Below are 25,737 nucleotides of genomic sequence, written 5' to 3'. Positions count from 1 at the left end.
ATGGATAGCCACTTCGCAGGAATGTCTTTTCCATTCATTCAGCAAGCATCGATTGCATATTTTAGCTCTGTGCCAGACACTGACAGTATGAAGATGAATAGGACATGGCCTTTGCCTCCAAGGAGCTCACAGTCTAGCAGGAGAGCAGGACAGCCATCAGGAGAAACCTATGAGGGATATTAAAAGTCTTTATGGTAATTAGCCAGGGAAGGATGGTGAGAAGCATTCCAGACATAGCAAACAGCACAGAAGAGGCACAGAAACAAGAAACATTATGATGGTATCTCATCATAACTACTGGAGTACTGGAAAGAGAAAGCTTCAAGTAGGTATCCTTTCAGAGATCTTTCAATCTGGACATTCTGCAGTTCTCTGCCTGCTTCCCCAGTAGTCCCTGACTCATAGGCTTTCCCTGGACCAGTGCTGTATTTCCTGGTGGATGCTTCCATAGGCTCCAGTATGCACATTAAGTACTCATGGCTTCCTCTGCTCACTCTGTAATTAAGATAGATAGGTTGTTCACCACCATCCCTTAAAAGCTCGCTGGGCACTTGTTACCATTGGTTATGAAGGACAATTTTTAGGTGCCCAGGTTATAGAAAGAAATATGAACAATGGAAGTTGCTTCCTAGGTTCTATTGCCCTAGAAATACCAGCTGGTAAAAAAGCCTCAATTCTGCGGTAACACTTTCTCCATTTGTGACAGCCTATGCCCTTCATTCTTGCAGTTTTCATCTCCTAGAAAGCCTTCCTCAAATGTGTTCCCTTGCCCTCTCTCTGCTATAGAACATGCATCTGGCTATTGGGCTTCCCTGGTGGCTCAGCTGGTAAAGAATCTGCCTGCAATGTGGGAGACCTGAGTTCAATTTCTTGGTGAGGAAGATTCCCTGGAGAAGAGAACATTTACCCACTCCAGTATTCTGGGCTGGAGAATTCCATGGACTGTATAGTCCATGAGGTCTCAAAGAGTTGGCCACGACTGAGCAACTTTGACTTTCTGTCTGTTACTCCTTGGGTGTTTTAAGTGGTTAGGAGTTTGATCTCCTTTCAGACTTCTTGGGTTCGATTTCCAATTCTTCCACTCACTAGTTGTGCGATCTTGGGCACATCTCCTCAACCTCTCTATTTCTGTCTCCTTATTAGTGAAATGGAAATAATTCCAACTTCATGGGGTTCCTGTGAGAATTAATAGGGTGATATAGGTAAACTACCAGAGCTCAAAGCCTGGCATACACATAAGCTCTCAGTATTGGCTTTTATACCCTATATGAATCAGCAACAACTAACTTGATTGTAATAGTGTTGTTTTCCTATTTCTTGGTTTTATTGCTCTATTTCATTTGATACAGAAGGATGAGAGATAAATGCTTACCATCACCTAGAATTGGGTTCAGGTTTTTAATGGCGCCCGAGGCTTAACTGGGTTATTAGCTTTGGAAGCTAGCCTGTAAATGACTGCTCTAATTTATATTTTTTCATTAAAAGCTCAGCTTGCCTCTTCTATAGAGGTCTTCTCTGGTCCTGAAACCCTTGTGTTTAGCCATTAAAAAATATTTTTAAATTAAGGGGCCATAATTCTCTCCACTCCCCACATTGTGTGGATCAATGGGACTAGTGATGAGAAGGTACACAGAATATCATATTCTTATCTGTAACAAAATAAAAGCAAAGGCCTGGCCCTATTTCTCATCTTTGAAACACAAATAAGGGGGCTAATGTGATGAAGTGCAGTGTTATTTATGCAGAACTTTACAAAGAAACCGACTTTGGTGTCAGATAATGATCCTAGGCCCTTCAAGGCCACCAAAAATTTTGTGACCTCTAACCCTTGGCCGATTTGCTTTGTGCCTTGCAGTGTTGAGCATTAGTAAAGCGCTTAGCATCAAACCTGGACCCAGAATCGCCCAAATAATGGTAATTGAGACATTACTTTGCCGACAAAGGTCCATCTAGTCAAAGCTATGGTTTTTCCAGTAGTCATGTATGGATGTGAGAGTTGGCCCATAAACAAAGCTAAGTGCTGAAGAATTGATGCTTTTGAACTGTGGTTTTGGAGAAGACTCTTGAGAATCCCTTTGGACTGCAGTTAGATCAAACCTGTCAGTCTTAAAGGAAATCAATCCTGAATATTCACTGGAAGGACTGATGCTGAAGCTGAAGCTCCAATACTTTGGCCACCTGAAGCGAACAGACTCATTGGAAAAGACCCTAATGCTGGGAAAGATTGAAGGCAGGAGGAGAAGGGGGTGACAGAGGATCAGATGGTTGGATGGCATCACTGACTCAATGGACATGAGTTTGAGCAAACCCCGGGAGTTGGTGATGAACAGGGAATCCTTGAGTGCAGCAGTCCACGGGGTAGCAAAGAGTCGGACACGACTGAGCGACTGAACTGATTAACTGATTATGTAGTAGCTCTCTGAAAATCTAGCCCATTAGGATAATGGAAATGGGTACGTGCAACACTGAGAAAGGGCATCGAAAACGAAAAAAGGGCGTGGGAATACAGTAGCGAGCTGCAAAGACTACAACTCCCGCCGGGCTTTGCGGCGGGGCCAGCCGGACTCACTCGGCCCCGGCGCAACCGCGCGTCTTTCCGCGGAGGACCCGGATGTACACGGACGCCCCCCCCCCCCACACACAGAGCCCGAGGCCCAGTGGGCGTGGCTTCACGGTGGCGCTCAGACCTGGGGCTCTCTTATTGGTTGTGTACCTTCCAGCTTGATTGGCTGTGAAGGAGGGGGCTGCCTCCAAGGCGCGCGCGGCGCTCTGGCGACACCCAATCAGAAGCGTGGCCGGGCTTTGGCGGGAGGCGGGAAGGCTGCGGCTGTGCAGATTTGGCGCGAGCGTGGCTGGGCTTTGCTGCTCCCGGTGTGGGGTTTATCCAGCAGCTTGTCGTGGACAGTCCCTAAAGTTGTCTGCCGGAGACGTGAGGAAGAGCCGGCACTGAGGTGAAACAGCCCTGTATGGTGGAAAGGAGAGGAGGCCCGGGTCCTTGGGGTGGCGGAGTTTGCCTGGGGCAAGGACCGCGGATTCTGTTAGGAGGAGAGCTCAGATCGCTGGAGGGTGATGAGGTCGGGGTCGGATAGCGAGGAATGCACCCTCGGAGTGGTCTGACAGTTGTGCTGAGTGCGATAGGAGGGCGATGTTCCCCGAACATTTGGGATTATGTGGGGCCGAGTTTGGGCAGAGTAGGGACTGACGGCTTGGGGAAGCCTGTAAGTATGGGAGGCTGCTGCGCTAAGATGGAGCTAGAGAATTAGAAGTGCTAAGATGAAGCTAGAGAATTAGAAGTGCTAAGATGGAGCTAGAGAATTAGAAGTGCTATAGGCGCCAACTAAGATCAACTTCTTATTGCATGGCTTGAGTGGTTAAAAATCTGGGGTCTGGAGCCAGAATACCTGGTCTTATATCTTACCTTGCTATGATGTTGGGCCTCACTGCCTCTCAGTTTTCTTGTCAGTAAGGAAAGGATAATAATACCTACCTCTAAAATGGTTGTAAAACTTAAACAAAAGTAAAAGTTGCTCAGTCGTGTCCGACTTTTTGCTACCCCATGGACTATACAGTCCATGGAATTCTCCAGACCAGAATACTGGAGTGGGTAGCCTTCCCCTTCTCCAGGGGATCTTCCCAACCCAGGGATCAAATGCAGGTCTCCCGCATTGCAAGTGGATTCTTTGCCAGCTGAGCCACAAGGGAAGCTGAGTAAATACCTAAAATACTTACGACAGCCTGTTATGTGTAGTAGGTAGACAAGGTATTTGTTGTTGCATAGATTTGGATATGAAGCAGAATTAAATGCTAAAATATTGTCACAACATAATCTGATTATGAAATGAGTGTTGATCATTGGTTTAAGTTCCATGTTAATTATTTTTCCTTCACTTTTACATGTTGACTGGATGTCCTGTTTTCTTTTTTGTACCCAGCTGTGCTGCCACCATCATGCCTCAAACCCGCTCCCAGTCACAGGCTACAATCAGTTTTCCAAAAAAGAAACCGTCTCGGACAGTGGACAAAGCTAAAAGCTCCAGTGACACCAAACTAGAATTGACAAATGCCAAAGCAATCCCGTGTTCTCCTTGTGCAAAAATTCTGCCTCTTAGCCCCAGAAAACGTCTGGGTAAGATATCCATTGTTTGAGTACTTTTTAACCAGTAGCTCTCAACCTCTTTCTTAATAATAGGATGCCTTTGAAACAGCTTTCTGAATACAATTAAGACAATTCTATTCCCTTTGGTTATTTTCAGAATGGTTGCTCACTGCTTACTGAACTTCAGAGTTAAGCTACTTTTGAAATCATTTTCTGAACTACCTGATAGGGCTGATCTTCAGTTCCTCAATACTGAACTTGGTTCTGTCAGTGTCGCTGTTTGTTACATAGTATTTTGAAACTTGCCTCAGTGGTTGAGAAATTATGAGAAACAGTGACAATTCTTGTGGTTGATAATCCTTTCTTGTTTTTTTGTTTTGTTTTTTGTTTTAAGTTTTGTTTTCTTTTTTCCCTTGTTTCAGTGCATCTATTTTTAATGAGGGGTGATTTGGCAGTATCTGGAGACATTTTTAGTTGTCATAACTGAGGGGGTGCTACTGACAGTGGATGATGCTGACTATGATACAGTGCACAGGACAGTCTCCCACAATGAAAAATTATTTGGTCCAAGATATCAGTGATGCCAAGGTTGGAAAGCCCTGTTTTAGAGCAAACCTAGAATTTCCTCCCACTAAAACCTCTACCAACTAGTAGGACTCAGTGGTGCCATCTGGTGGCTGATGTTTCCTTCTGGCTGAGAGGCATTTTATTTTGGTGATTCTGACTCTGGTAGAAATTCATCCCCCTTTTGAGGGGCGGATGCAGAGATCTTTCCAAGTCCTTTTACTGGCCACTGCTATGAGTGACCCCATTCTGATTTTAATATGTTTCAGGTGACGACAACCTGTGCAACACTCCCCGTTCATCTCCCTGTTCTCCACCAAAGCAAGGCAAGAAAGAGAATGGTCCCCCTCGCTCACAGACATCAAAGGGACGCAGATTGGTATTTGACAATCAGCTGACAACTAAGTCTCCCAGCAAAAGAGAACACACCAGAGTTCACCAAAACAAAATACATTCCTCAGTTCCGAAATGTCAGGACATCGCAACCAATTCTGAGCAGAGATGTCCTCCGGAGAAAGAATCTGCATGCCTGAGACTGTTCAAGCAAGAAGGTTGGTTCTTACATGGCAGCTGTTAGTGCAGCCTTGTAACCAAGGCTGGTGATTCCAAGTGAAAGCCGGTGGGTCTTCTCAGTCCCTGCTGTTGTATCTAATTGTCCTTTCATGTCTGGCACAGGCACTTGCTACCAGCAAGCGAAACAGGTCCTCACTACAGCTGTCCCAGATCAGCTGCCTGCCAGGGAAAAGGAGATGGATGTCATCAGGAATTTCCTAAGGGAGCACATCTGTGGGAAAAAAGCTGGAAGTCTTTATCTTTCTGGTGCTCCTGGAACTGGAAAAACTGCCTGCTTAAGCCGAATTCTGCAAGACCTCAAGGTACATTGAGAGTCTGAATTATGATGCTCTTGCTAAAATGACATCTGGTTATTAAGGGTTACGGAGAAGGCAATGGCACCCCACTCCAGTACTCTTGCCTGGAAAATCCCATGGACGGAGGGGCCTGGTAGGCTACAGTCCATGGGGTCGCTAAGAGTCGGACACGACTGAGCGACTTCACTTTCACTTTTCCCTTTCATGCACTGGAGAAAGAAATGGCAACCCACTCCAGTATTCTTGCCTGGAGAATCCTAGGGACGGCAGAGCCTGGTGAGCTGCCGTCTATGGGGTCGCACAGAGTCGGACACGACTGAAGCGACTTAGCATAGCATAGCATATTAAGGGTTAAGAAAAAATGGAAGTGCTTCAGGGATTGCAGTTTTCCCCCAAATAAGACATTTTTAATTTCATTGTCAAAATCTTTCCAAATGAAGGTGGAACTTATTCTCTTATATGCTGTTAACCCCTCAAAGACACTTCAGGTTCCATCAGAAGTTTATCCGAGGCCAAACTAACTTGCCTGTTTGGATTTTTTCTAGAAGGAACTAAAAGACTTTAAAACTATCGTGCTGAATTGCATGTCCTTGAGGAGTGCCCAGGCCGTATTCCCAGCCATTGCTCAGGAGATTTGTCAGGAAGAAGTATCCAGGCCAGCTGGGAAGGACATGATGAGGAAACTGGAAAACCGTATGACTGCAGAGAAGGGCCCCATGATGTAAGCATTGCTCTGCTGCATGTTGCTTTGTGAAAGTCTGCAAGATCTGTTGCCCACAAACTCACAGTCTCATCTCTTGAATTTATCATTTTACTCATAAAAAGAACATTTCCTATATTTTCTCTCTGAGAGGTAGTTACATAAGCTCAAAGGGAAAGAAGAAGAGAAAAAAGAAAAACCTTCTAATTTCAATTTGGGGGGAAATGTTTTTAAGCTCACTGCTGTATGTTACAAAATGGGGTAGATGACTATCTTCAAACTGGTTTGAGCTGCAGGAATGTGACCTAGAGTCAGCCCACATCAGATTGGAAAGTTAAGAAGGTGAACATGGATCCTCATTGTTTCTCTCTCTTTGTAGTGTGTTGGTGTTGGACGAGATGGATCAGCTGGACAGCAGAGGGCAGGATGTCTTATACACACTCTTTGAATGGCCGTGGCTAAGGAATTCTCGGTTGGTGCTGATTGGTTAGTGCTCTGTTGTTCATGTTACATGGTGGTTCTCAAGACTTCTTTTTTAGGTCTCTTCAGCTGATCAGTTTTGTTTTGTTTTGTTTCACCGTGCCACATAGCTTGTGGGATCTTAGTTCCCCAACCAGGGATTGAACCTTGGCTATGAAAGTGAGTAGTCCTAACCACTGGACTGCCAGGGAATTCCATTATCACCTGTTACTTTATCTTACAACAGCTTTCTGCTTTCTTACCATAATAAGAAAGTTACTATAGGGACTTCCCTGGTGGTCCAGTGGTTAAGACTCTGCACTTCCACGGTAGGGAGCATGAGTTGGTCAGGGAACTGAGATCCCACATGCTGTGCAGCTCAGTCAAAAAAAATAAAAATAAATAAAAGAAGAATTTTTTTTTTTAAAGGAAAGTTATTATAAAATAATAGGGAACTTAATCAAATCAGGGCTTCCCTTGTGGCTCAGCCAGTAAAGAATCCGCCTGCAATGCAGGAGATCTGGCTTCGATCCCTAGGTTGGGAAGATCCCGTGGAAAAAGGAACGGCTACCCACTCCAGTGTTCTGGCCTGGAGAATTCCATGGACTGTATAGTCCATGGGGTTGCACAGAGTCTGACACACGACTGAGCGACTTTCACTTTCACTAATCAAATCAATTTTGTTAACTCTGAATAGAAATGACATAATACTGCATTTCAGCAACAGTCAACTTTGGGAGTGTCTGGTCCTGCTTGTTAGTCAAAATTTTAAACCTAATTTGGAAAGAGCATTCTTCCCACATGCCGCGACGAAGGCCCAGCACAGCCAAGAAATAAAGAATACTTTAAAAAAAAGCATTCTTCAGTGATTGTGTACATCCTACCTAATGAGTATTGAGAGTGGAGGACAAGTGGGAAGCAACAATTGGAATGCTGAATTATGACTAGAAATTGTATTCAGCTTTCAGAAGGTTTATTTTTCCTTTTAGGATGATTTGACCACTGATGATAAGTGTTACATATCTCCTCCTCAGGTATTGCTAATACTCTGGATCTCACAGACAGAATTCTGCCGAGGCTTCAAGCTAGAGAAAAATGTAAGCCACAGCTGTTGAATTTCCCACCTTATACCAAAAATCAGATAGCCACCATCTTGCAGGATCGACTGAATCAGGTGAGTGCCAAGCACTGTACCAAGGTGTCTATTCCTTGTATCACCTGTGAAAGGGAAACCTAACAATGGTTCTAAAATATTTTGCTTTGATTGCATTGCTTAACAAGGCATTCCTGTGGGCCATAGTGAGAACATTTTATGTGAATTTCCACCCATGGTTCCATTTATTGGGTGCTTCAGTGTTGGAATAAACATAAGATAGGAATCACTCAAATGCTTCTCTAATAGTCTTATGGAGCAGGAAATGGCAACCCACTCCAGTATTCTTGCCTGGAGAATTTCATGGATCAAGGAGCCTGGTGGGCTACAGTCTACGGGGTTGCAAATAGTCGGACATGACTGAGCGACTAACACACACACAGTAGTCTTAAAATAGGACCTGAGGGGGCTTCCCTGGTGGCTCAGTGGTAAAGAATCTGCTGGCCAGTGCAGGAGACACGGGTTCCATCCCTGATCCGGGAGGATCCCACGAGCCTTGGAGAAACTGAGCCTGGCAGCCACAACTCCTAGAGTCTGCTTCACAACAGGAGAGGCCACCTCAATGAGAAGCCCGTGCACCACAGCCAGAGAGTAGCTCCTGCTTGCCACAACCACAGAAAAGCCCACGCAGCAATGAAGACCCAGCACAGCCAAAAAGAAATCGAATTTTTTTTTTAATTTAAAAAAAAATGATAGGACCTGGAACTTCCCTGGGGGTCCAGTGGCTAAGACTTTGCACTTCCAGTGTAGGGGGGAACAGCTTCTATCCCTGGTCGGGGAACTAAGATCCCATATGTCTCATGGTCTGACCAAAAAATTAAAAAAAAAAAAAAAAAATAGGACCAAGAAAACACTTTCTCTTGTAAACAACCAAGTAGATTTTAGTTTAGTGTAGTTTTGCTAATTTAAGTTTCAGTTGCTTTTTTCCCCCTTTGTGAACCTCTACCACATTCCTACAAAATGCTTCAATGTATGAAATTCCCATTTCTAAGCAGAAAAGGCATCTCTTAGACCCTAAAGGTTGGTCAATCAAGTTTAGAATTAAGTGTGAAAGTACTCATGTCTGAGACCTAAATTGCAGAGGAGGAGCCATATAGTTTCAACTGTAAACTTCAATGTCTTGTCCAAAGGCATCTAATGACCACGTCCTAGACAATGCTGCCATTCAGTTCTGCGCCCGCAAAGTCTCTGCTGTTTCGGGAGATGTTCGCAAAGCGCTTGATATTTGCAGGTGAGTTATGGCACTGTTGGCTGCTTTTATTAAAAAAGAAGAAACGCTGTTAATTGTCTTGTGTAACTCAAATGAATGTGGCTTAAGAGGCTCCATTCTGCCACTTTTTATGTTCAGAAAGGAGGACTTGTTTCTCAGTGGGGAGCTCTGCATTTCCACCGTGTTAATGTCTGAAACATTATCAGACCATTACCTACAGAGGGAGAAACAAATGAGATGTTGCTGGCATTCCCTGTGGTGATTATAGATTGGTTAATTACATTTGTATTAAAAAAGACTCCAGTTTACTTTTCCATTAGCTGGTCTCAAGCAGGTTTATTTATGGACCTGAACCATCCTTGCCTTGAGACTTTTTTTGCCCCTTCCTTCGCTTTTGTGAGCACCCTTTTCTCCAGCTGGTGGTCCCCCACAGTTGTGTTCCAGACCTTTCTCTCTCCCCCTTCCCATCCCCCGGCCCTTCCTGCTGGGGAAAGCCTCTGTGCTGACTGATGAAATTTCTTCTTTCCCAGTAGGAACACTGGGTCCATTAAAATGACACTTGCTGTGTTGGCCCGCTGGTCCAACCTCCCCCTACTGCCATGCAGAAGATCCAGGTCTGGCTCATGGCTTCCTGTGGGCAAAGTACTTTGGAGAGAGCAGTGGGAGAGTAAGCTCTTCCTCTTGCTAGATGGTGTGATCCTGGATTTGAAAGTTCTTCCTAGTTAGCAAACTACTTGGATAAAGACTGCAACTATGAGCAAGAGTCATGTAGGCCGGTGTGGTTTTAGCCTACACATAGCCTATGTATAGATAACTGCGGGCTCTTCTTTTAAGTCTGGTGTGTATGGGTGGTACTGTCTCTCTTTAGTCAGTCACCCACACTTCATGGCCTCTCTTCTATCCATGACATGTTTTCCTTGTCCAAAATATTATCATTGGCTCAATGTATGATGACTTACTCGGCCTCTATAAGAGGAAATCGAGTAGTGTTGAAGTTTCTCAGATTTCCTGGTCCATGATTTATTTCGAGGCAATTAAGTCCCCTGGAGTTGAGGCATAATCCAATTTTCTTGGGTTTTAAAATTATAAAACATGTTGCTTTGTGTTAATGTGCCTGTTTTGGGGTTTGGTGGTTTGGTGTGGTGTTTGGTTTGGCTCAGCCTAAATTAACTCTAGAAATATTTTTTTTTTACAGGAGGGCTGTTGAAATTGTAGAGTCAGATGTCAAAAGTCAGACTATCCTCAAACCACTCTCTGAATGTGAGTAGTTTATCTCTGTTTCCTCTTCCTTTATAATTAGAAGCTTTACTTCTCTGAAAGAGATAGAAAGGTGAGATGAGCATAGTTAAATCCTGTTATCCATTTGTGTATGGGTGTCTGTGTTTTTCATCAGTTTCATCTACTTTATTTCAATCTTGCCTGCCAGTGCTATAATCCACGCATTACTGGAAATGAGTTCTCCAGGGGGTTACATGAATAGTTAGGACAGAGTCAGTTTTCTTTCCAAGTCCTAGGAATGAAAACTAGACAGTAAGATTGGATCAGCTTCTCTCTGGGTACTTATATTGAGTACACTTTAGGTCTTGAAATAGGTGAAAGCAAAGCCCAGGAAATAAGAGTCAGACAGGGAAAGAATTAGTTCAACTTGGGATATCGCTAGACTTTCAACAAGCCTCCAAGGGTGGCGATACAAAGATAGCATTGCTACAGTAAAGTGCAAGCTTTCACAAAAAACGACAAAATTAGTTTTCCTTTCCCTCAGCCTTGCCCTCTTAGCTACAGAGGATGTAAAATGGCCATGAACTACATATCTTGTGGTTAATATCCAATGTTAATCTTTAGAAACAGGACAGGCTGATTTGATTGTTTCTTCCTTATCATCAACTTGTTGAAAGAAGATTAATAAAAATATTTCAGTAGTAGCCAAACAGTGCTTTGACTAATAGTAGGTAATATTTGCCAATGTACAGACTAGATACTGGTTTCTCTTCAACTTTTCACATCATTCCCTTTTTCCCCTACCAGTAACATTTAGGCTTGTCAGTGGACCCTGTGAGCACCGCTCACACGCACAGAACTAAAAGAAGTTGTGACTTCTTGTCATAAATTATTAAACTAATCTAATTCCTGTCTTTTAACCTCTGGTAGATGTGGTTAGCTTTAATGGCTTTAGAAAGCTACAGGGAGACTGACTTTAACTAAATATAAGAAGACACTTTCCTGGACTTCCCTGGTGGGTCCCGGGAAGTGGTTAAGACTCCGCACTTCCAGTGCAGGGGGTGTGGGTTTGATCCTTGGTTGGGGAACTAAAACCCCACATGCCTCGTGGTACAGCCAAACAAAAAGAAAAAAAGAAGGCACTTTCCAGTAAAGAGCACTAACTGGTCTTCTTTTGACACAGAAGGGGTGTCCCAGTATTGAAGAGACTCAGACACAAGCTGGGTAGGTGACCCCTTCTTGGAACTGTTATGAAGAGACTCAGCCATTGGATAGGGAGTAAGACTAGACCTGAATTCTTCTCAACTTTGTGAGATTCTGCTTCTTGACCATTGAACTCCAGTTTCTCCAGCATGCTTAGTCCTCGGTAGCATCCTGTCTGTGATCATGAAATTGAAGCAGTGAAGGACAGGGAAGGCTGGCGTGCTTCAGTCCACGGGGTTGCAAAGAGTCGTACACGACTTAGCGGCTGAACATCAACAATTGAAGCAAACTCTTGTGGGACAACTGACTTGGTCTCAGGAAGTAACATGAGGCAAAGTTTGTTACAGAGCAAATCCTCCCCCGTCTTATCATTCCTGCATCCAAACAATGAGGCCACAGTCCTCTGTGGCTCCTTGGCAGTTTTCCAACCTCCGGCCTCTGAGATGGTGCTATCTGCTGAAATATCCGATGACATTTTCTCAAGTGTTGCTCTCCTGCAGATCAGCTTGGGCAAATGAACCAAACCTCAAAGGTCATTTGGGGAGGCTATCTAGAGGATTTAGGACTGTCCACGTTTAGCCACTCATTTGATTTGAAATATTAGGTAGTTTTTCCAGCCTTTAACAATGACCAGGCCCAGTCATCTTTGTTTCAAGGTTCTGTCCTTTGCCTTTGAGATATTAGGAACCTTATATTAGTTCTCTGTCTGGTCCTTATTCTTTCATGAGGTAGATTTCATCTCTTTGACATTAAATTGCATCATACAGGATAAAACAGCTCACTGTTCTGCCCAGAAAGAGGATAACCCTACTTTCCAAGTCATGTCACATTTTGGCATCTTCCTGAGGATGGCACTGTGTCTCATCCTCTGACTTCTCGTTACAGAACTGGAAGCTCTCTGTTTTGCTCTTGAATTTCCTTCCACTAAAACTTAGTATCATCTGTCTCGATTCATATTTAATTGTAAAAATACACTATTTAAAAAATTGAATTAACCCTGATTTATTTACTTGATAGGTAAATCACCCTCTGAGTCACTGGTTCCCAAGCGGGTTGGTGTTATTCACATATCACAAGTCATCTCGGAAGTTGATGGAAACAGAATGACTTTGAGCCAAGAAGGAGCACAAGATTCCTTCCCTCTCCAGCAGAAGATCTTGGTCTGCTCTTTGCTGCTCTTGACCAGGCGGTTGAAAATCAAAGAGGTCACCCTGGGGAAGGTTAGTCAGGAATCTCAGCAGATGGAGCTGGGGTGGAGAGGAGAATCTGCTTTGCAGAGCAGATATTTTCCTAAAGGCCTATGATGCTGCAGCTGATGTGAATTAAAAATGGATTTTAACGGTGAGAATAAGTACTGGTATCATGTAAAAGGCAGCTGACTTTTATTTCCCTTGGGCTGTGGTTGAGACTTTACCATTAATCTTCTCCCCTTTATTTCTGCCTCTCCCTATGAAACACAGTAAAGCCCCCTCCTTGCATTACAGTATAGGTTTTTTGGTGGTACCTCCAGAATGCCTTTTCAGGGATTTTATTGAAAATGGAGAGCATTAGGGTATTCAGATAACTCTTTGGCAAACCCACATTTACATTATTTTAAAAGATTACAAAGTTAGAAGAGATAGGGCTTTGAAACCACGTTTGTTTTCCCTCGTTTCCTTCCAGTTATACGAAGCCTACAGTAACGTCTGTCGCAAACAGCAGGTGGCAGCTGTGGACCAGTCAGAGTGTTTGTCACTTTCAGGTCTCTTGGAGGCCAGAGGCATTTTCGGATTAAAGAAAAACAAGGAAACCCGCTTCACAAAGGTACCACGAACTGCTTCTTTGTGACATTGCTTTTAATTGTCCTGCTTTGAAGAGCTTATCTTTTGCTAAAGTAAAGATTTAAAAATGATCACAATTAGATAAACACTGTTTTTTTGTTTGTTAGGTAGGATTTAAGGTGTGTGAAGATATGGCTATAGTATGAATCAGATTTTTTCCCCTCCATATTATTGGAAAAGCAGTGTTTAACTTGCTTGACTCTTGTGAGAAAAGTTTAACATAGTAAAGATTTCTGTAATAAAAACTAGGCTTTTGTGAGTTCTCCACCACAAAAAGTCCTTTTCTTTTCCTTGCAGGTGTCTCTGAAGATTGAAGAGAAGGAAATAGAGCATGCTCTGAAAGACAAAGCTTTAGTTGGAAATATCTTAGCTATTGGATTGCCTTAAATTCTTTTCTACTAATACCCCACCCGAAAGTATCCAGCTGGCATTTAGAGACCGATGGAGTCTTCTTTTTAGTACTTTATACACTCAGGTCTGAAAGCAAATGAACTTTTTTCACTTAAAACTGATAAAATCTAATCTATAGATTCGTGACTATTAGCACAGAATTGTATCTTTGAGTTTTATTATATTTATGCATTACGAACTACCAAGTAGACCGTTTTTAATTACATTCACTACCTCTACCCTGAGTGTGCCCCTAACCAACATGCTTACAAGTATACAGATGGATGCTGCAGAAAGTTCATATATTTATTTCTTAGTCTCCTCAAACATTGGTATATTTTTAAGAACTTTTGGATCAGAGGAAGCAGAACGAAAAAGAAGACTCCAGACAAATAAGCAAGTTGACATGGAGATTTGGAGGACACTTTGATCAAAGGATATCATTTATTTTTTTGGTGTGTACTGTGTTCATGTTATGTTGCAGATAACTGCCACACTGTGGCATTTTAAAGACTCGTTGAATTTCCTGGGTACTCCCAAGGTTGTGGGGGTGGTCAGGAGAATGTGACTACAGATTGTGAATATATTTATTTTCAAGTTGCAGTCTTTGTCTTCTTCAGCAATCACATTTCAAGAAAGCTCAAACTTTTCAGAAGGCAATGTGAAAATTCCTCCCCAAACTGTCCCACGGTCCCAGCTGCCCTCAGCTGAAGCCACTTGTTTCAAGACGCCCTTGTTTGGGTTTGGATTGTCATTGAAGCCTCATTTTCCCAGTATTAGATAAATTAATCCACATGGTTACTCAAGTCCCATTTCTGGGTTTGGCTTCCAGTGGCATTAAATGGCAATTTGTGATGGGGACACCAGAGGGCGCCATGATAACACTGACTGCCTTAGGAGTGCAGGTGTGGGACTGGGGTAGTTTTGAGGGAAGGGGAAAAAAAAACCCTGAAGTTTGATTCCTCTGGGAGATTGCTGTACTTTTATAACTCAAGCATATGCTTGGAATGCAAACCATGTCTGATAGGAATGGTCTGACCGCCAGTGACCAAGTCTGTGCCCCTCCAAATTCTGCCTCCTGCCTTCCTGACATGGCTTGGGTTTGAGAACTTGTTATGTGTACAAACGATCAGTTGGCCACTGTTTCATTCATGCTGCCCACTGTATCCTTGCAATGTGATCTGGGCTGCGGCAGGTGGTACAGGATAGAAGGAGAGCACACAGAGCCCTCTGAGATGAACACTACCTGCTAGTGTGTGTAGCAGAGTGTAGTCTGTAGACAGGAGTCTGAATGTCTCACACTCCTGCACTAGAGCATTTGTTCCCTCTGAGGTCAATTTGCAAGGGGAGAATACAGGTCTATACCTAGCAGCTTGGAAAGTGTCCGGGGCTATAAGGGTTAACGAGCATAATTGCAGAGATTGTCCGAAGGCTGATGGAAAGCAGAGACTGAATGGGATTGAGAACAGATGCGAGGCTTGATTTAAATTACATTTTATTGGATGCTGCAGCCTTAAGAGACGTGACTGCTTTACAGTTTGTTTCCACACTGTGGGCAGCTGCTGTCTGTTCTGTGTCCACAGTAGGATCCTGCCCAAAGAGGAGCGACCTCCCCATCTCGTCGTGTTTGAGGCTTGGCGCCTTCCTCTTAACTGTAGGGCTGGAGTCAGGAACATGGCTTGACTCGCACTGGGGCTGCTGTGTATCCTCTATGGCACTGAGCCAGGATCGCATTTGCAGATTCAAAGAGGCCAAATTTCTTCCCCCCTCTACCTCCCCTCTCTCCCTTTCCCTTGGCTTTAGGAAATCGGGTTTTCTGTGTACTGGTTTGTTCGTTTTCCTTCCCTTCGGTTCTCCCCCCCACTGTCAATTTCTAGGTCATTGCTGCTCTTAAGACTTCAGCAATTGGAACAGGGTTGGTTCCGTCAACGATGCGTGAAGCTGACTTCGAGTCCCTGCTTGGCTTCCGCTGCCCTTGTGGGAGCACAGGGTGATGTATGTTTGTCAGCGGAGTCTTAAATGTAATTCAGACAGCCGGGGAGCAGACTGAGAGCAGGAAGAAAGTCCTTTTCTCGCTGAAGCTGAGAGCTCTGGGAAGGCGGTGGGATTTTTAGGGGGCTGGGCTTGTGGTTACTGGTTTCTGCCAGGAGCATAGGCCGTTTCACATGGAGTAGTGGCAGAGATGCTGACCTACATTCTTCCTCTCGAAGGTGGTGGGGTGTGTGTGTCTGTCTCCTGGTTTATTTATTTCTTCACAGAAGCAGAGGAAGCTTCCATAGAGTGTTGGTGGGTATTGCCATGGAACGCACACAGACACAATAAAACGTGTGAGTTTCAACCCCGGAGCTGCAACTGACAATTCTGGCTCAGTGAAGACCTGCCTGTGGCTGGATGACTGGCAAGAGGGTGTGAGGTCCAAGCTGCCCAGAGATCCGAAGTTGGCAGAGCTCTTTCCTTCTTCCCCCTCATTGCGCCCTTTTAAGATGCACCAATAAAAACTGAGAAGTAGGAAGGAGATACGACTTGGGGCTTTTTAAAAATATCTGTGGAGAGGTTACCTTGACTACTGAGAGAGAGACCAAAACAGAAAGCCGAGGTGGAGAGCTTTTTTAACACTTGTATCTGTCCCCAGCACTTAGTACGGTGCCTAAGACCTGGGTGAGGGGGTATTCCATTAACAGTTGCTGAGTGAACAGATCCATGACGGAGTAAGAGGCTGCCTCCCCCTCCATCTTGAGGACAGTTCTGATCTGGAGGCAGCCCGGGCTGGTGCTTCTGCACGGAGGTGGAGCAGGGAGAGGGGGCCTTCCATCCTGTGGCATGTATCAGCGTGGTGTTTCTCAGCCTCACAGATGCGTTCCAATGGCTCCCTCTGATGTGATATTTTGCTCGAGGCAACTTCCATGTTGCTCCCAGGAGGCCCTGGCTTTGGGGGAGAGAGTCCCACCTACTGGCTGGGAGGAGGGGGTGTCTGTCTGGATGCTACCTAGTGTCCCCAGAGGTGGGCCAGAAGCTGCACAGCCTCTAGTTGGCAAGGGGTTAGGGAGGAGCCCACCTTTGGTGTCATGCTGTTTTAACTTTTGAGGAGAAGGTGTGATCTCAGGTTCCTCCTGAAGAGATCAGGTGCCCTCGGAGACCTTTTAAGTTACAAACAGCAGCAGGTCTCCACCTTCTCAGAAGGGGTGGGTCTGCAGGGGGAGAAGCTGTGCCCTCTGGCCTCCCCTTGATTTTCAACCCCGGCCCCAGGGTGCTGGCAGTAGAAGCTAATTGGGTGCGAGGGGCCTGGGTAAAGGCTGTCTGAAGCCTGGCAAAAGGAGGGAGCCAGCTCCTTTTTTAAAAAGCTCTAATTGAGTTCTGAATCAGCTTTGCTGCCTTTGATCCCGCCTCTGTTTCCCACACTGCCTGAAAGAGCTTCATCAGCACTTTACAACAAGGGTGCGCCTGCTCCCCACACCCGCCCCCCCTCTCCTGACGCTCTGCCGCCGCCATCCACTGCTTGTCTCCTTCAGTTAAGATAATGAAGATGCTGAGAGATAAAATGTGTATTTAATAAGGGTGGGGGTAGGGAGGCGGAAAGGGGCAGCCAGGGCCTTCCCTAGTTTGGGGCCCAGCCAAGACTGGGCTGAAAGCAAAGCTAGCGTAAGACTTGGCCCCAGGGTGTGGGGGTTTCTGGGCCTAGATCCAGTTGACTTCACTGCCTGCTGTTTGCCCTAAATTCCCCCACCTCCACCCTCTCACCCCCACACTCCTTTCTTTCCTCTCTGCTTGCTCCCAGTGGGAAAAGCGAGTCTTGCTTCAACGTTATTTTCAGCTGGTAGCTTGGCTTACGGTGCGGTGCCCCCGGCCCCAGAGTCAGCAGCAAGGTCGGGCTAGGGCAGCCCCTCCAGCCTGGGCCTGTAGAAGCTGTGGGTTCACAGTGGGGGGTGAAAAAGCGCTGGAGTTAATGAAGACCAGCTGTAGTCTGGGTTCTGCCCACACTTAGCTGCGGGCCAGCCTTTGGTGGTGGTGAGAAGGACGAGGGTACGTGACCTCCATCCCTGGGCACAAGGATATCCTGTGGCAGCTGAGGCTGGCTCTGCTCTCTGAGCGTGGCTTTATCCTTAGGTTGTAAGAGAGTCTGTTTCCCTCTTTGCCTGCTCCTCCCCTCCCCAATGACACTCAACCCTTATTGAGCTTTATAACTGTAGTGGTGGCCCAGCTGAGATCTGAAGATCTCCAAGCTCTTCTGTAAACACTCATTAACTGCCTGGGAAGAACCCAGAGCCCTGGTTAACAGCTGGGAGAGAACTGAGGCACATTAGGGTGAAAGGCTTGACCTGAGCTTACCCCACTGGCTCTACCCAGGGGCCCTCCAAACCTGCCATCCAGCTCCTCTCCCCAGTTCCTGCCAGACTGACGCAGGGGTGGAGGCAGTGCTGCCACCCTCTCCCCCTTCTAGGAAGAGGCCGTGCCCTCTCGCTTCCATGACTCTGTCCCTGACTTCCCCTGGCCCTTCACCCCGTGACGTTTCCCCTGCTTTGCTGCTGGAGGTGTGTGCAACTCCCCTTGCAAAATGTTTATCAGGCCCTCTGCAGCCTTCCCTCCACATTCTCTGGCCCACCTTGCCCCCCAACCCTGAGTTCTCCCTTTGAGAAAGTGGGCTATCCTAAACTGGGTCTGTAACCTTGAACTTGCAGGCTTCCCTGGTGGATCAGCGGTAAAGAATCCACCTGCCAATGCAGGATTTGATCCCTGGGGTCACGAAGATTCCCTGGAGAAGGAAATGGCAACCCACTCCAGTACTCTTGCCTGGAGAAGCCCAGGACATAGGAGCCTGGTGGGCTACAGTCCATAGGGTCACAACGAGTCGGACACGACTGAGCGACTAAACAACAACCTTGTAGTTGATCTAATTATGCTGAGGCCCTCTTGCCCCCTATTTATCCTAAATAGGACCTGGGAAAATACTCTCCTTTAACATATTCATTCTGGTAAAGCTTCAGGATCTTCAGGATCGTATTGAGGGCCGGGTAGGGAGCCCGAGTCAACCCCTAGGTTCTGCATTCCCTTCCTTCACTGACAGTTGCCATTTCTACCAAAGGATGTAACCCAAAGACTCTCAGCCCCACCGGCGTATCCTCTCACCTGTCTACGTATATCTGCACAGCCCAACACACTCCCAGACACATAGGCCTCAGTCTAAGGGTATAAATATGCCAATTTCCAACTGCTACCTAAGTCATACTGCCCTTTCCACTTGCTAGAAATCAGTATCTTCTTTCCCCTTGGCATGACCTCCTCCTCCTAGGCATTTAGGAATAATTTAGGGGAGACTGTGCTCTGTCTAGGAGTGGGAGGGTAGAAGTGAGCTCCTGTCCAAAGTGAACACCCCCCTCCCCTAGATCCCAGGCTAGTTGGGAGCGGTGAGAAAAGCCATCTTAACCCCACCTTCAGTCCCAAAGCTCAAATCCATCCGTTCAGGCCAGGCAGAAGCAATGTTTTCTTTAATTCTGTCCCATAATATCCTCAACTAAAATCTCCCATGTGCTGTGTATTTGACACCGGGGACTGTGGCTGTCCCCAGCCCATGACTCAGACCTCGTCTTTCACCAGTGAGTTCTTTCTGCCCCATCGGCTCAGCTCTGCACCCGCTGACCCAGTCACGGCTGGTGGAAGAGGGCGGGGAGAGCCTACTGTTTGCAGAGTGGGCTTTAGGACCCAACGGGAACCTGTGCCTCTTGCAGCAGCCTAACCCAGAAGCAGGGGGGAATCCTGAATCGAGCTGAGAGGGCTTCCCCGGTTCTCCTGGGAACCCCATCGCCCCCCGCCAGCACGCACCTGAGCAGGTAGGATCTCGAACACCCCTTCCCAATTCTGCCTCGGCCGCCTTCCGCCCGGCCTCTCCGCTTCTGATCTGGCCGTTTCCCTCTCGGCAGTTCAGGCTTTCCCCATCTCTCCTCCCCCACGGCTCGCTGTAGACCAGGGAGGTGGGGGCCTGGGAACACAGGGGTGCCTGGGAGCTCCGAGCCCCTGCGCCCTCCGGCGCCCTTGCTGCACGCCCCTCAGGCATTCCCGTTCTCCAGCTAAGAATGGAAAGTGGGGGTAAGGTCTGCCAGGGCGCCAGACCCCGCACCCTCCTTTGCAGTGTTTCCTAATCCCCCTTCCCCCACCTCACTTCGAGGGGAGAACTGGCACGCTAAGGTGACAGGGAGCCGACTGGGAGACCGCTGGGGAAGCCAAGACTCCCTGGGGATTTCTCTCTCGCTTCCTCTCTGCCCTCCCTCCCCGCCCCCCGCCAGCCCTAAGAGCCCAGGACTTTGCCCTCCACTCCCTACTCTCCTTGTAGAACCAGTGCCCGCTTCCAGGCTCATGGCACGTTGGAGTGGCCAAAGGCTGTGTGTGTGTGTGTGTGTGTGTGTGTGTGTGTGTGTAGACTATACGGTTGTAAGATCTATAAGCTCGGGATAGAGGTGGCTGCATGCATGGAAGGGCAGAGGTCCCAGAGTGTGGCCCAGGCCAGAATAGACTCAGCCCAGATGGCTGGGGAAGGGGGTGTGGACCAAATCCGGGAGGCCACCCCGCCATGCCAGCTCCCTGGGCTCCTTGGCTTTCAGAGCTTGAGCTCCTGGTGTTACCCTGAAGCTTCTGCCCTCCTGCAGGCTCTCTGGGAGAGGGGTGGATGATAACTAGTGTTTACAGTGACTTGTTTGTCCCTCTCCTGGGGGGCTGACAGGCCTTGTTCTCTGAAGATCTAGGGCATCCCATTCTGGTTTGGTGGGTTGGCAGGAGGAGTGTATGACTTGTCTGAGTAACCGTGTGTGTAAGTGTGTGTATTGCCTCTGGGTGTAGCAGACTGGGCTGGGGAGCCATGGAACAGACAGGTCACACTTTGAGGGAACCCCTCTAGCTCTCTGTGTGGCGGGTGGGTGGCGAACCCCTATCTGGTCACTCTATCTAGGTGTAGGGTGTGTTCTGTATTCCTTCATGATCCCCCAGATCCCCTAAGGGGTGGTTTTGGAGGAAAATGTGGATAATGGAGTGACTTCAGACTCAGTTCTGCTCTTGACCCAGGGAGGAAAGTAAATTCTGCTTGTGAGCAGTGGACTGAGAATCAGGCCTGAATTTGAGACTCAGCTTGCTCATTTGACTACATGCATTTATACAGGTCTCTAAGCCTCTAGTTTCTTAATTTATAAAAATGGCTATTAGTAACAAGTCCAGCTTGCCTGATAGGGATGCAGCCATAAAGGCCTCATAAGACAATGTATCCTACAGCCCAGTGCAAATGGTAGTGGGTGGGGGTGTGGTGGGGCGAGGGGTGGGGAGAGTGTTATAGGATGGGATTCTTTTTCTAATCTAGGTCATCTCTCTGCCTTCAGTTTCCTTCCCCCATCCTTGCCCATCTCTGGGATGGAGGAACCAAGTTGTTGCCCTAGGGGCTGCAGAATTCCCCTAATGCAGGTCATAGCTGGCTACCAGCTCTCTCCTCCTCTGGGGCTCCACACCTTCTCCCCTGAGCCCCGTCTCCACCTTCCTCCTGCCATTCCTGCTCAGCGTCCTTGTCCCTGTCTCTCCCCTGCCCAGTGGCCTCCTTGTCCGGCTCACTGGGCAGGAGCCCTAATCGGATTCGACAGCTGAGATATGTGTGGCGGCCGAGAGAGCAGGCGGGAGGGAAGCCAGTGGGAGGATGGTATGAGGGCTGCCCCTGGCACTGCCCAGGCCTCCCAGGCACCACCTTGGGCCTGCTGACTCCTGACTTGGCTGGGCCCCAGGGGAGGGGTGCCAGGGGAAGCTCAGGAAGGAACAGGCTGGGGTCTGGAGATAAGGGGAGGGGGGAACACATTTAGGCCCCTAGGACCTCCCTGATATTTAGTGCCCTTAATAAGCACTTCAGACTCTGACCAGCTCTGATGGGAGGAGAGGAGAGCAGGTGAGAGCCTGGCTGGCCTGCCCTGCTTGCTTCATCCCTAGGGCTCTGCCTTCTTCTCCCTTCTTGTTCAGAAATGTGTTCACTTTCCTCCTGCAGCCCCTCTGGCCAGTTCCTCCTGGAGGGTCACCTCTGGGAGCTGCTGGGGGCACTTGTGTCTGCCTCTCTCCAGGCTGTTTCCTCCCTCCGAGGTATTTCTCTCACTCCCTCCCTGGGCCAGGAGCCAAGACTCCTGGGTTTCCCGCCTGCCTCCTGGTGCAGAGCTGCCCTGCAGGCCTCCAGAGAGTCGCTAAGCTGGTTTCCTTCCTCCTGCGCAGGGAGGGCCTTCTCCCAGGACTTGGAGGTGTCAAGAGTCCCAGGTGGGATAGGGGTGGAGGCTCTGTAGCCCCTGGCACCCAGCGCCCGGCTCCTCCCTCCCAGCCTCTGACTCAGCTTGGGGGCAGCATATGCCCAGCCTGGCAGGCATGGCCTGTTCTTGCCTCCAGGCTTCCATCTTTATGTGTGGGAGCCAAGACCTCTCCTCTAAAGCTTTTTTCCCATGGTATCTGGGGGTGGCTACCGAAACCCCTCTGTCTGCACCCACACATTTAGGGGAACGGGGGATTAGCATAATTGAAGCTGGGGCACTATTTTGTCTTCCTTCCAGCTGGGCCAGGATGAAGAGAACCAGCACAGACTTCCCCACACCAGTTCCCTCTGCCCTCAAAAGACCAGTCCGTGGAGCCAGGCCCTGCCCTCTCGGTGCCCACAGTGTGGTTGGCACTGATTTGTCAGAAATTGGGAAGGTTTCCCTCCAGACCACTTGCGTCCTCTCCCCCTCCCACGGGGTAAGGACAGCTCTCGGGTTGTAGGCACTTATGGGCAGGCCTCCCCCTAGGGAAGGGGTGTGGGGTGCCCCCGAGATGGCCAAGTTGGCACTCGCTCCAGGCTGGAGGGCTGGACCTGATTTGGGGCTGGGAGTTTGTGGGGGAGAGCAGGACATGGGCCTCCCTGCCCCCCTCATTTCCTGCTCTTTGGGCAGCTGTGGGCGAGAAAGGCTGCAGGGACTATTTTTAGTTGGTCTGTCCCCTGGCAGGAGGGACGTGCAGAAAAGCACGGGGCAGGCAGAGGGGCTGGCCAAGGTGAGGGTAAGCTGGCGGGTGGAGGAGTGAGGAAGGGCCAGGGGGGCAGTAGACAGAGCAAGGAGGAGGCGTGGCGGGCAGGGGTAGGGCCTTGAGAAGAGGGTCCTGACCAGAGGATGGGCTGGGCTGGACTCGGCAGGGGAGTCCCAGGGACCCCCAGGGCTCTCTCTATCCAAATAGAACCAGAAGGGGCTTTGGAGGCACCTGGCCCATCCCTTTCTCCTACAGAGGGGGAAAGAGGGGATGTTATTTGCCCTTGGACATTCACCCCATCATTGGCTGCTTTGGAACCCCAATCCAGGCCCCTTGCACCCTTTGTTTTTCTCTTGTCACACCCCCTCCCCCCACTGGGCTGTGCTCCCTCCGTCTGTCTGTCCATCCGGCAGCAAGTAGGGCCTGGCCAGGCTCCTGGTCTCTTTCCCTCTCTGCTTGTTTATGCAGGGTATTTGGTAAACCCCAGCTTGGTTTGTTTATAAGTCTCTGCCGTGTGTGGAGAGAGTCTGTGTCCAGGCTGGAAGGAGGTCAGGGTTGGGGTTTGTTTAGGTGGCCTGTGGCCACTGGTGTGAATCAAGGTGCTGGGCCGGTTCCAACAGTCTCACAGGCTGGCTAGCCGGGAGCTTGGAGATACCTTCGGAAAGGGGCATCCGGCCTAACCCCATTTTAGGGACCCAGCGAGGGTGGGGGATTGTGCCCACAGTCCCAGGAGGAGTTAGGGACCGACCAAGGACTAGGATACAGGCTTCCAGACTCTCCAGAGCCCTTTGTGAGCCCCCGTCCTGCCACGCCTAGGTCACAGTGTTGTTTGCCAATCCACCCGACAAAGGAAGGGGATGGGAGCAGGGAGATTGCCATTGGCTTCTGATCACAGTCAGAAGTGAGCCCTCTCCCCCAGAGGTGGGGGAGAAAGTTCAGCCGAGAAATGTGGTCCCTCAGAGTTGAGCCTCATCCCAGGGGCTAGCATGTTGCATGGCTGCAGGGGGCGCCATTCCATAGGCCAGTGGGTGAAGGGCACCCTCTGGGGTTGTTCAGAACCCTGCTTGGGAAGCTAAAGATGGTGCTTCTGTCCACCACCTTCTTTCTTCCAATCAGCTTCAGATCCAGCTGGAAGGAGGTGTCCCAGACAGGCTTTAATCCAACACCCACTACCCACCCTGCCTCCTGACACTCGGCCGCCCAGCCCGCCTCCTCCCCGCCAAGCAGGTCTCAGTGGGCCACCAACTGTGGTGCAGGGGCCCCTCCCCCCCCTCCACTCAGTTTCTATGTCTCTGGGGGGCTGATTTATCATCCCCCCTCATCAGGCCGGCTGCAGTGTATGAGAAATCAATAGTGCAAATGGATTGAGGTTGTTCAGCCTGTCGGCTCCCCTTGGGCCCCATCAACTCTCCCAAGACTTGGGGAGTTACTCAGTCCCTTTCTGGCTCAGCATACACAGAGATCCACACACCTAGTGCCTGTAGCCTGGGCACAGGAATGGTTCTTTCTGTCTGTCTCTGTCTTCTCTCTTGTTCTCTCTCTCATATCCTGGGCTGGTCTTCGCATGACAAATACCCTTGAACATTTATTTTCTAGCTTGGGTGGAGTGGGGGTGGAGGGGCTTAAAGGGCAATAGGCTGCCAGCCAGAGGTGGGAGGGGAGCAGGTGAGTGAGAGAGGCTGTACGCAGGGCTGAGGATGAGCTGGGGAAGGGATTAGGTGACAGCCCACCCCATCAGCCTCTGGTAACTCAATCCCTGCACCCCGATTCCCCTCCCGCTGAACAACTTCAGCAGCTGCTGGCAGAAGCAGGGCTGGCAGAAGTGTGTATGAGTGCATGTGTGTATGGCGGGGGGAAGAGGGGCTGTGGGGGTAGGAGGTGCTGCCAAGACACGTTAAAGGAGAATCACAGCCTGGGTACAACTTGGGTGGCAGGAGGAGGTGGGGCCGGGGGGAGAGTGGGTGGTAAGTGATGGGCAAGGGGCGGGCTTCATTCAGGGGAGAGGCAGGGCAGCCCAGGGGTCTCAGAAAACTTGTCTGCACGGAAGCAGGGCCTGTCATGGTGGGTGTGGGGAGTGGTAAGGGTTCAGGGGTGGGTAGCGCCATGGCTTGCCCCAGGATGCCCGTTCTTCATCAGGGATGCAGATAACCATGGAGGACACGGCCTGCCCCTGTCCCCAATCCCTGGGCTGTGCCTGCTGGGTATCACAGTCTCGGTGACTAAGTCACTTCTGTCCTGGGGCTGGCAAGGTGCCAGGCTCAGCTCTTCTCGGTAGGTGAGTCACTGCCCTGGCATCTCCCCCGGATGCAGCTGAGTCACTGGCCATGCTTGCTGGGCAGGTGGGCACCGGGCTTGGGGGTGAGGTTGGGGGGCTATGTATGTAGCTCCCAGCATCTTCTCTGATCTCTGGCATGTCCTGCCCCACCCACAAATCTGCAGAGCCAGGCAAGGCTGGTGTTTCTGCCCTGTGTTCTGTTGGGGGATAAAGGAAGAGGGAGCAGGGTGCTGCATGGAAATATATTCAAGATAAATGGGGGTTTGAGGAGGGGTTGTGAGTTTGAATCTCAGCTCTTAGCTCTGCCACTGACAAGCTGTATGACCTTGAGCAGGGCCATTCCCTTTCTGAGCCTCAGTTTCCTCATCTGTATAATGGAAGCAGGAGCCTTGCCCTGGATGACTCTCCAGGACTTGTGAAAGTGAGATGGGTGGGGCCATGAGGGGGTTTTGGGGGATAAGCTGAGCAGCTAGGGAGGGGGAGAGGAGTCTGGTGGGGTCAGTTCAGGTTCCAGCAGACATCTCCACCCCACTTGCATCCAGGTGGTCTTGCAGGGGCAGTATTTCCCATCCTCTATTCAGATTACCAGTGATGCTATTCTTCAGGATTTCCCCACAGGCAGAGAAAGGGAGGCCTTGTTTTGCTGGAAGTGTAGGCTCTCCCAGGGTGTTTCACAGCTATTTTGTATCTCCTTTGTCTGACTGAGGCTGTCTCTGGCCCAGCACCTATCTGGGTTTTCTCAGATTTCCTCTAGTTGGGAGAGGGATGCCTGTCTTGGGA

General features: G+C 48.8%; 2 protein-coding genes across 2 annotated transcripts in view; both read left to right on the top strand.

Annotated features, from left to right (window-relative positions):
• The first annotated feature begins 2,833 nt into the window (after positions 1-2,833).
• CDC6 (cell division cycle 6) lies at positions 2,834-14,285 on the top strand. The gene is made up of 12 exons (XM_081582133.1): positions 2,834-2,951; positions 3,933-4,126; positions 4,930-5,211; positions 5,336-5,535; positions 6,075-6,250; positions 6,609-6,715; positions 7,723-7,862; positions 8,972-9,072; positions 10,247-10,311; positions 12,490-12,692; positions 13,135-13,275; positions 13,590-14,285. Exons 2-12 carry the CDS (start codon positions 3,949-3,951, stop codon positions 13,677-13,679), a joined length of 1,683 nt encoding a protein of 560 aa, XP_081438259.1. The 5' UTR covers positions 2,834-2,951; positions 3,933-3,948; the 3' UTR covers positions 13,680-14,285.
• Positions 14,286-19,401: 5,116 nt separating this feature from the next.
• The window catches only part of RARA (retinoic acid receptor alpha), a 43,782-nt gene continuing 37,446 nt past the window's right edge, over positions 19,402-25,737 (top strand). The window contains exon 1 of the mRNA XM_081582126.1: positions 19,402-19,507. The gene's annotated coding sequence lies outside the window, so the exon portion shown is untranslated. The remainder of the gene's footprint in view (positions 19,508-25,737) is intronic.

This window comes from Giraffa tippelskirchi, chromosome 3 (genome assembly GCF_054371585.1).
Source record: "Giraffa tippelskirchi isolate mGirTip1 chromosome 3, T2T-mGirTip1v1.2.pri, whole genome shotgun sequence".
Taxonomy (NCBI): Eukaryota; Metazoa; Chordata; class Mammalia; order Artiodactyla; family Giraffidae; genus Giraffa; species Giraffa tippelskirchi.
Note: the sequence above shows the minus strand (reverse complement) of the source record. Positions and strands in the feature narration are given on the sequence as shown.